Source organism: Balaenoptera musculus, chromosome 3, assembly GCF_009873245.2.
Source record: "Balaenoptera musculus isolate JJ_BM4_2016_0621 chromosome 3, mBalMus1.pri.v3, whole genome shotgun sequence".
Lineage (NCBI taxonomy): Eukaryota > Metazoa > Chordata > Mammalia > Artiodactyla > Balaenopteridae > Balaenoptera > Balaenoptera musculus.
In genome coordinates, this window is record NC_045787.1 from 124,692,993 (window position 1) to 124,704,264 (window position 11,272).

Sequence of the window (11,272 nt, forward strand, 5' to 3'; positions counted from 1 at the left end):
GTTGCGTTTCGTCGGAAGACCGGGTAGGAAACGGCGCAGGGCCAACCCGACAAGCAGCGTTCCCATCCGGGGCCCAGAGAGAGAACGCCTTCCCGCGAAGGCTGCCGGGAAGCGTGGTTTTTGAAGCGAGCGTATCTCGTCACTTGGGGCAAGTGCGCGTGCGCAGCCTCAGTCAGCCGAGGTGGGGAACATGGCCGTCAGGTTCCTGTGGGCGGTCCGGCGGCGGATGCAGCCCCTCCTGGCCTCGAGTGGCGCGTCAGATGGCAGGTAAGCGAGGCAGGCCGGGGATCCGGGACGTGAGGGCGATGCAGGAGAAGCGATCCGGAGGGGCGATTTTAGGCTGGAGGGCGAGAGGACCTACCAAACCTCTCGGCCGCTACGACTGGGCGCTCACGGCCCCATCTTACAGAGCGGGAGACTGAGGTCTACAGCCTTGTCTCCTTGCCGGGCCGAGGAAGGTGGAAAGATCCGAGGTCACGCCCTCGGAGGTGGGAACTGTTCTTCAGCCCGAGCGTCGATTGAATTGGGGATGTACCCTTCCCACCCCCTTCTCGACAGCTTTGGTGTCTGCGGGTAATTTGGGATTCTCTCCCAACACCCTGTGTGATCGTATCTGAGCTTTACTTTACCCATCGGTAAAAGAAGGCCGTTGGACTTGGTCTTTACAAACGGCCCTTCCACCTGCCTTAGGGACTTTGAAGTTCCGGTTGCTACTTTTATCCATCGGTTGCGACTTTTACTGATCATTTATCACGCCGATTGCAGAACTATGGGTAGTTCTCTTTATTCTCCCGTTTAATTGAGGAAACTGAGGTTTAGAAAAGTTGAGTAACGTCTCCAAACTTAAATACTCGTGAAGTGGTGGAACCCAGACCGGAAACCAGTCAGGGCTGTAGAATCGGCCCTTTAAAATTAGTGACCAATGTTACTTACTCTTAGGGACTATTCCCCGTTGACAGTTTATTTATCGGAAAGAATAAAAATTGCTGAGTAGGGGGATGGGTCAGGTTGGATCTCTGAAAAGTAAATTAAATTACGGTGAAATCCAGAAATTTTGCATAACTATCTGTTACCTTTTTAACACACCTGACCCAGCACTAGGATGAGAGGTTGAATTCCGGGTTTCAAGCTTTTTTTTTTTTTTTTCCTAGTCTTTTTGACAGTTTTTGGTGTAGGGAAGTGATCAGAAGGAAAATGTTCCCTTCTAATAAAATTTCCCCCGACTCCAGTTCTGAAACAGTAGCAATTGAATGGATATGCCGCAACTCCCACTTTCTCACGACTTGGGCCCTGGCCGTGTGCCCTTTCAACTGGCCCTGAGGATATTTTGACCTCCTTTCAATTGGATAAATGTAATTTGTTAGGAGTTTAGGAGGAAGGATCTGTTTCACCCTGTGTGATGTGTCCCAGATCAGTGGTGACCAATTTTCAGACTAAAAATGTGTAATCTTGTGTCATAATAACTGAATTCAGGACTGGCCTGGAAGATAAAAGTAATCTTGCCCACACCCTTATACTGATGGTTCCCTCTTCCCTTTCTTGAAGTAAACTCCTTTACCCCCTTTAAACCTTTGCTTAAATTTCACCTCAGTGGCCACTTTTCAATATATACCAGTTTATATAAATAAACTATTTGTTTTAAAGACCTTTTGCGTTCACAGATTTCTTGATGGTTTTACTTCATATTAAATTATGATGATCCAGGAGGTGTAATGGAAACTTCCTTGAACAGGGGGGTCAGAACTGCTACAATCCAAGATCTACAAACTAGCCCCTACTCTAAACTTTTTATGTGAACTGAACTATATATCTATATGATCTGTTTCATTCACCTGTATATAGTTCACCGTCCACAACATATAGTAAATGTTTTATAAGTTTTTGTTTGACTTGATTTTACATATAGGTGAGCTCCCAACTCATTTTCTCTTAGTGTAGGTTCTCGTCCATAAAAGCCTTGCTTTTACTTAGAGCTTGTGATCAAGAAGGCTTTAGAATTCCAGGCCTCACTCCAATTCGATAAGGTACCTTTACTGGGCTTAATTTTCCCCACCTATATAATGAGGGATTGAACCTGAACTGTACGGCTTTTTGTTTTGAATTCTTGCTTCTGATATTGCCCTGCTGGTTCTAGGTATTATAATTTCTTTTTGTCTTACTGACTTTTGTGTCCCCACTTCCAGCTATTTCTACTGCCTGATGCTCAGTATCGTGATTCAACAATACTGACTGTGTAATCTTGAGCAAGTCATAAGCCTCTCTGAGCTTCGGTTTTCTCATCTATAAAATAGGGATGATGATAGTATTTATCTCACATGTTGTAAGATGAAAAGATGATTTAAGTAAAACCCTGTCAACTGTGTCTGGCATTTAGCAAGCACATTATAAGTGTTTGTATTATTACTGAGACTGAAAGCACTTTGTCTAGAGAGAGTCAATCTGGGAAACATTCCAGCCTCTGAACCTGGTTATAACTTCAGCTGTTTGTGACGGCATTTCTTCATAATGCACCACCTCCCTCCCACTTTAGGGGATGGCTGCATCCTTTCAGCACTGCCACCCAGAGAACCGCTGGTGAAGACTGCAATTCTGAGGACCCTCCTGATGAACTTGGGCCCTCTCTTGCAGAACGAGCCTTAAAGCTAAAAGCTGTTAAACTGGAGAAGGAAGTCCAGGATTTAACAGTGGGTAGATTTTATATTATCTCTTCATATATTCTGTAACATATATCATATTTTCTATTATCTGTTTATATTATCTATATTCACATCTTTTCTCTGATTTAAATATCCACGTAAAGTTTTTTAAGTCAGTTTTTAAACTGTTTCTTCTAATTAGCTCTTTACCCCTCTTGCTAGATATACTAGGCAAAATAATCTGTACTAGTTCAAAAACATTACTGACTGCGGATACTCATCTCTTTTCAGTTCCCTGGTGTGTCACAGTACTTAGATACCTGATATTTTGGTAGCTTCAAAGGAGGTACAGTGCCTGGCATGTAGTACACACTCAATTAATAGTTGAATGAGTGATGTCATTTATCATTGTATTCTGCCAATCAGACTACCTCTGGCTTACTGTGCCAATACTAGACTGACAGACTTTGAGAAAGAGAAATAATTAGAGTAATTCAAAAGCAGGACCACCCAAAAACGGTAAGGAGTTTGGAAAGTGTCTTGTGAGAGGAATGAAAGGAACCAGGGATTATAAGAATGAAAGAAGAAAAGACTAAAGAGGCTAAATAATTGCCTTCAAATAGATGACATATTTTTAAAACTTACTCTTGGCTATCCTAGAGTTCAGTTCAACAAAAGAAAGTTGAAGGGTGGCAGTGTTGCCTGAAGGTGAAAAAGAAAGCTTTTTCTCAAGATAATGAGCTTGAAAACAGTTGTTCTGTGTTCAAACTGGCAGCCTAAATGACGGCCTATCAGGGCCGCTATAAAGAGAGATTCCTGCTATGACTGGGAATTTGGAGTAGCTGATCTAAGATTCCTACACAACTCCTGCTGTTGTTGTTGTTTTAATAAAAATCTATACCAAGGGTGAAATTTGTAAAGTAAGCAAAAAAGTTTCTTTTCCACCAATAGGCATTTGTTTTCTTATCATTTTGACTTTGCTTTTGATGCTCAGGTGAGATACCAGAGAGCTATAGCTGATGGTGAAAATATAAGAAGGCGAACCCAGAGATGTGTAGAAGATGCCAAGATATTTGGTGAGAGGTTTATTAATAATAAAAATACCTTTTAGTTTAAGGGCACTTACTAACAGTTGTGCACACTGAACTTAGCAAAAGACACATCTGGGTCCTTAACCAATCTATACCCTACCCTTCCTCTATCCCCCTAGGCTTTCTGCTCTGCTTTTTGGGAATGTTGTCAAGTGAACCATTTGCTAAAGTAATGTTTGCCTTTATTTTCACCTGACCTTTGTTATTTTATTTTTCAAGCATGTACAGTTAACATTCTAGTGCCTATACAGGCAATTCTGTTTAACTCATTAATGAACAAGTGAATCATTAAGATGTTCAGAAGAGAATCCAAAGGGCAGACACATAGGCAGTCATAAATGCTGAGATTTGCTTCACATAAGCAAAACTGGTCCATAACCTAGTGCAGTAATCAACTGTATCTCCACCAGACAGTTTTCACAACTATAGACAAAAATCATTTGCATTACTCTCAGTGTTCTACAGCTTGCTGAGTTATAACTCAAAGGTTCAGACTACATGGAATCAGATAACCCTGAAAGCTGTGCTAGATTGAATCTATTTTTTCACTGATGGCATTGAATAATCTTTTTGGTACATTTAAAAGTCGTTCAGAAATTTTTTCCTAAATGCACCACTTCTTGTTCCAAATTTGTTCACGGAAATGTTAATTGAATAACAGGGATTCAAGAGTAAAGGGCAAATCTGTGATTACTTGCTGTACTCACAGTTTAATATGGAGCATTATACTTTGACTACACATAGAATGGAGTGCTTGAGGGGCCCTTGGATTCTATCTAGTCCAGTCTCCTCTTATAGGCAAGCTAGAAAAAGTTATTTGACAACAGGTGTAGATATGAATCCATTCGATTCCTCATCCCTAATGTATTATTCTTTCCCTTATATCACACTCCTTCCTGTTCTCTGGATTTTATCCGCTATTTGTACAGGGGATTCACTCCATTCCTGTCCTGTCCAACCCTAGTCCTTTGGCTTAGCCTTCTGCTTTTCGTTCAGTGCTGCAGATATCATGTTTCAAGACTTTGAGTAAATACTAACCCCCAAACTGTATTCCTGAATAGCTAAATACTGACCCCCCAATTGTGTTCCTGATATTTCATCCAAGTTTTAGTCTCATATTTCCAGCTATCAGGGCTCAGTGGCCAAGCCTGCCACCTGTTAGTCCATAAACACAGTTCTGAATTTCATCAGAAAAAATTTGTGGAAGTTTATTTTCTCTTTTGTTAAATAGTCACCTACATAAGATGCTTGATTTTGCCTCATGTCCCACAAAACGTAAAATATGTACTATATGGCCCTTTAGAGAAAAAGTCTACTGACCTCTAACCACAGGGAATTTTTGTAGCAAATAGAACAATTGTGATAAGGGGAAGACTTCCTGCCTGCTTGAGGGGAGCAGGGTGAGTTGGCTTAGCAGAAGTCAAGCTTCGATGCATGAGGAACTGGCTTATGTCAGTTTCCTCAAGAATTAATAAGGTTCTCAGGAACAAATACTTATTAAATAAACTCAAAAGAATTTGGTAATCTAATTTGTTAATTTATAGAGAAAAATGTGTCAAGCAAAAAAACATGCCACATAAGTCATTTGCTTGGGTCATTTCTTCTTATGGCCAGGAATACTTAGAAAATTGAAGATGGCTCAGTGAGCATGGAAGTAGAAAAAAAGAAGAAAGCTTTCATTGTCATTTAATTAACATACAGTATAGCATGATGACTATCCTCCTTCCAGGGACAGTCTTGTCTCAGTAACCCATTTTCTCTTAAACAGGTCACAGAGATCCTTTTTTTCCCTCTAAGAAATGTTGCGGACACCAACCATCTATTGAAGTAACACAGTAATAGGAATAGGATCAGAGACTGAACCCCTCACTGTACAGACAAGAGAACCTAGGCTTCTGTTTACTCAGATTCATACAGCTTTACTGACTAGAAGCCAGGACTTTTTGTAGGATGGCAGTGTACAAATCAGTCCAGCAACTTACAGCTTTCAAATTCAATTTGAGTATTTGTCTTCCTTTGTATAGCCAGGGAAAGCCTTTGATGTCCCTGATTGATCTTTATCAGACATTCTTTCCTCTTGGATGGAATTCCAAATTTTATCAGTATACTTTTCAAGCCTTTAGCTAATCTCTTCTACCTTTTCAGCTGATGTCATTAACAGCCATTAATATATATGGCTACCATCCCTCATAGTGATGGGAGAGGTATCTTGTGGAACTCACCAAGTCTAGTTCCCTGGAAAGGCCTGCTGCTTTCACTCTTTCCTCTCCATTGCCTCCTCTCCTACTCCAGACCATATTATACCAAGATTACTTCAGTCAGCTCTCTTCCATTTCTTATATCTTTTCTTCTCACCCATCTGTGATGCCCCCAGCACCCCACATTCATTGTGTATGTTACTAGACAATTTGACTCCTCTTCAACTTGTTTTGCTCAAGAAGCTATAATGGATTTCTATTACCCAGAAGTTAAAGGTAGAATTTTTGCCTCTCTGTCAGTCATTCCTTCCCATCCAGGCAGTACATACCTGGGACATCTCTCCTCTGTCATCATCTCTTTTATTGGCTGTCTGCTTTGACACAGGGCCTTAAACCTGTCGCTGGACTAAAGCTAGATCAACAAAGTCCTTCGCCTCTCACCAGCTCCTACCAGGGCCTTTGTGTTACCATAGGTATCTGTGATGATGATATTCCTTACCATTTCTGTAAGAAGAATGAAGAATGCAGCATTGGGAGTAATGAGATTTCTCAACAACTGAGTTCACTTTTATAAAGTTTATGTGACTCTAAAAAGATTAGACAAGCTTGGTGGCCTGTCTCCAGCAAGTGTATATAACTTCATAGCAGGCATTAGGAGACTTACCTCATCCGTGGAGTATATTTTTTTCCTGTTCCTATTTAGCTAATCCTCAAGAATAAACCACTCTTTGACTCCTCCTTAGCACAGTCTTGTCAACTATTCTTTTATTATTCCCCCATCAATGAAATACTAATGTCTTGTTCCTATTGAGAATGTATGCCTTTCCACAAATGAGACAGGCGGGAATTTTCAAAATATACATAACTTAGTACTAAAGGTGAATAGCAACAAAGATACAAGAAGCATATAAGTCAAGTTTTTAAAGGACAGGTTTCTGAACCTTTTGTATATAGTCTCACCTAGTTCTTGGGTTCTAACCATCTTCCCCATTTCCCAGAATGCTTCCTAGTCATATGCCTTCCAAGAGAAATGCTGGCTTGTCAGTTGGGTTTCAGGGGTAATCACTGGTGATGATCCCTGAATCCTTTGTGGCAATTTCTGCATTTCCTGGGGTACCCAGTATACCAGCCAGCTCTCTGAGCCTTCCCCAAACTGCACCCTCAAGAGCAGAGTGGTTTCCTCACAAACAATAAGAGTATTTGGTTTCTCTGTAGGAATTCAGAGTTTCTGTAAGGATTTGGTGGAGGTGGCAGACATTTTGGAGAAGACTACAGAGTGTATTTCTGAAGAAACAGAGCCTGGGGACCAGAAGCTCACTCTGGAGAAGATCTTCCGAGGCTTGTCACTTTTAGAAACAAAGCTGAAAAGCGTGTTTGCCAAACATGGCCTGGAGAAGATGACACCCATTGGTGACAAATATGACCCTCATGAGCATGAACTCATCTGTCATGTGCCAGCTGGTGTTGGGGTGCAGCCTGGCACTGTGGCATTAGTAAGGCAGGATGGCTACAAGCTTCATGGCCGCACCATTAGACTCGCCCAGGTGGAAGTGGCAGTGGAGTCTCAGAGAAGACTATGAATGGGCCCAGAGGAACTGAAAGTTCTCCCGGAGTGCAGTCACCTGTGATTCCTTTATTTATTAAACTAGGTTCGTATTGTACATGAGGTACTTCATGTGATCTGTTTTGGATTTAGTCATATTGGCTTTATTTCTAAGATACTCTTTTGATTTAATGTGACCTGTTTGGTCTCATCAGAAGTCTTGCCATTGGGCATTTGAACAATGTGACAAGTGTTCCTGTGGCCTTATCAAAATATGTTTAAGAAAATTATTTTTAAATTGGTACTCTGATGACTTTCAATCCAAAATTTTTTTTAAAGGTGGAAATGAGTATATGTTTATGTATTTTCAACTAAATGTTCCTTACTAATGGTCCCTATAAAAGGAATTGTATAGAATCTTGTATTTGTGGAAAAAGGAGATGGTAGGGATTGGTTTAACATTTGGGTACTTAAATGATAAAGCTTTATAGTTGTATGAATTTAAATCATTTCGGTTGATTTTTATGCACGTAGATTTTTCAGGACTTCCCATTTTTATTTTATTTTTCTTTTAGCCATCTTTTGTCCTTGTAGTTCCTGCCAGATAGACTTCATATTCACACTCATTGTCCCTTTTCAAATCCCATTTACAAGGCTAATGGCCCAGGCAAGACTTGGAAGGCAGAGACTGGCAAGAAATCAAGATACGAGGTCCCTTTCAAGCAAGTATGGCCGAGAAACCTTGTGCTTTCTTTGTTGAGTTATCTTCAAATTGTTTTCAGCCTCCTCCCTAGGTATATAATCATTTCAGGGAAATTGAGGCAGCACCAACAGCTAAAGACCTAAATTGGTCTATATAGGTAATTTACCCACAACTTCTCTTTCCACCAGCCCTTAAATCCTCTGCCACTTTGTCAGATTTACCTTATGATCCTTTATTAGATTACGTGGGGAGGTGGTCAGGACAAAAAAATGTTAGGGTCCCATGATTCCTCATTAGTTATGCTAGGTTTGGGGTGTTTTTTTTGGTGGGGGGTACTCACAATTCACTACCTCTCTTACATTGACAAGCTTTATTTCCTAGTTTTTGTGTCTGTCTTATGTCACATGTGTAAACATCTAGCTCCCCTTTTATGTATTGACCTCCTAGAGTTAATGAGCCTATGTGTATATTTTTTATTTCAGTCTTGCTTATAGATAGTGTTCTGTAAAAAATTTATTCAATAAATGAGTTAGTGAAAGAATGAGATATAGATATAGATATATATCTATATATATATATCAATTGGACATTAGAAAGGAGGTCATATGGTTATTTTAATGTTAGAAGCAGCCTTCATGATGATCTAATCTCACCCCTTCAGCTTCTTCTGAAGTATGAAAACATAGTCCTTTTAGGACTAGACTCAAAGAAAAAAAAAATCTCTAAAACTAGTAAACTAAATTTTAGTGAGAACTTAAGTAAGAAACAACTAGATATTAACTTCAGTCATTTAAGATTCAACAGTTCTATAACAAACATGCAAATATGTCCCCAGCAGAGAATTAAATGTTGTTAGGTGTCCAGATTGCCCAGGTTTAGGTTTAAGTTACTTACCCATAAAATAAATCCATTTCTACTTGAACTCTATGACCCCATTCTGTGGGGTGGTGAAAGTTATCCTCTTAGACATCATAGGTAGTTCTAGCATACTACACAAGCATGTATCAACAAAGCATCCCCCAATGAGTCCTACCACCTCCACCAGATTTAGACACTTAAAAAAAACAAATACATGCTTCTAAGATGCAAGCAAAAGACCGTTGGTGAGATTTTAAAACCAGAACCTCTTTTGGCATTCCACTAAGTGCATACTGTAAATATAATGAGCAGTCAGATTTCACAATAGGAATTTGTCTTTTTTTGCCTTCATTCCTTTGAGATTGACAAATAGTGAGGACAAGAAAATGAGCCAATTATGATTTCCTTTGTGTTCTTGGATCACTAGCTATCATTACCAGTGAATTAGAATAACCATAATTTTAGGTGTGGAATGTTCTGATTACTTGAAGAGTTTGTAAATATTCCTTGCAACCTCCTGTTTTAGCAAGTAGACTGAGAATAATTTTAGATTCTTCTATTATTCAGTAGTTTTGCAGACTTAAAAGTATAAATTTAGAAGATGGAGCTATAACAGTGAGAATCTCAAAATGCTGAAGGGCTTTCACGAGCCAGCGCAGCATAATAGAGCATATGCTTAGTAGGCATCAACTTGAACATAATTCCCAGCCTAGTCACTTCACTCTTCTGAGCCTGCTTCCACGTTTGTAAAATGGTTATAATTCTCAAAATATTGCGAGGATTAAGCGAAATGTGCAAATTGCCTATTACAGTAGGCCCTCAAATATTTATTTTTATTGCCTTTTATTATACACATTGTTTTTCGTATGTTTTTATAGTTGCCTAAAGTCTAGGGGAAGGGAAAGACTGGTTAAGTGGTGCTTGACTATAAAAAAAAATTGTAAGCTAATCAATCACACTGAACTTATTTTCCTTTTAGCTTCTGTTTTTTGTGTTTGTCTGTTTTAACCATAACAAGGAAATCTACATTTTTAGACTGGAGAAATAAGAAAATTGTTTCAGTGCCCTTAATTATTTTCATCTTGATGGTAAAGTAAAAAGACATCATTGGCTTGCAGATGATATGTGTAAGGAAGCTTTGACTTATTTGAAGAGGGATCTTGGTGCTTTAGTACTTGGATTTTACGAATCTTTTGTGGATTTTCCTCACTGCCATAAAGGAATTATTCAGTTTGATACTGATATAAGCTTGTGGTGCTCTTTCATGGCAAAGGATTTAATAAGTGAAGAAAGGTTCTTAAACACTAAAGCAAAATCTAATAAGGAAGACTAAGGATGAAATATAATCTTCGGAAACAACTTTAATAAAACCTTAATTGAAATAACTGTGTTTCACGTGTTTAGTGTCTTTGTCTGCCAGATTCATATTGTGTATTGACGTGGTCACTTCACTGATTGCTGACTCACCTTGTTGACACTCAGTGGAGGTACCAGCAGCCCAGCCAAGCGGATGCAGTGTAGGCATTCCACACCTTGCCTTGGTGTTGAAGTCTTGTCTGTTCTTCTACCTCCTTGACTTGCTTCCTTCTGATATCTATGTATTTCTTAGATCTGCCTTCCTCTCTGGCACTGCCTTTTCTTGTGCTCGCTTCTTGGTTCTAATTGTCTTACCTGCTTTAATCGTTTCACTTGAACTGCAGGACTTCTGACCATCCTCTCAACCAGATTACTGGCATGTGGCCTCCTGCTTCCATAAGCCCTTCCCCAACCTTTGCCTGGCCTTTCCTTTACCTCTGCTTCTCCACTGGCTTCCACATACCCAGCCTCCTGGCTAAGTGCCCCTCTTTGGAACCAGCCTTTCCTGTAGTTTTGGCCTTGCATTTTCATCATTCTTCCAGTCTTGTCTGCATACCCTGGTTCCATAACCATTGTTCCTCATACTCTCAGTGCTAGTTTGTAAGTATATTCTTATTCCTGTCCACTCAGACTTTGTCCACATTCTCAAATTCACTGGAGGTTTTTTTTTTTTTTTTTTAAGTATTTTTTTTAATATTTTATTTATTTATTTATTTATTTATTTATTTATGGCTGTGTTGGGTCTTCGTTTCTGTGTGAGGGCCTTCTCCAGTTGCGGCAAGTGGGGGCCACTCTTCATCGCGGTGCGCGGGCCTCTCACCATCGCGGCCTCTCTTGTTGCGGAGCACAGGCTCCAGACGCGCAGGCTCAGTAATTGTGGCTCACGG

The 11,272-nt window shown here is 39.9% G+C and overlaps 1 protein-coding gene across 2 annotated transcripts; it reads left to right on the forward strand.

Moving 5' to 3' along the window:
• The first annotated feature begins 160 nt into the window (after window positions 1-160).
• Window positions 161-10,405, forward strand: GRPEL2 (GrpE like 2, mitochondrial). 2 transcript variants are annotated; one of them, XR_005019451.1, is made up of 5 exons: window positions 161-267; window positions 2,531-2,684; window positions 3,631-3,712; window positions 7,141-7,574; window positions 8,123-10,405. XR_005019451.1 is itself a non-coding variant. In XM_036848715.1 (4 exons), exons 1-4 carry the CDS (start codon window positions 191-193, stop codon window positions 7,503-7,505), a joined length of 678 nt encoding a protein of 225 aa, XP_036704610.1. In that variant the 5' UTR covers window positions 161-190; the 3' UTR covers window positions 7,506-7,591. The 2 variants fall into 2 exon arrangements, 1 of the variants encoding a protein (XP_036704610.1); XM_036848715.1 differs by lacking the exon at window positions 8,123-10,405 and having other exon boundaries at window positions 7,141-7,591.
• Window positions 10,406-11,272: the final 867 nt, after the last annotated feature.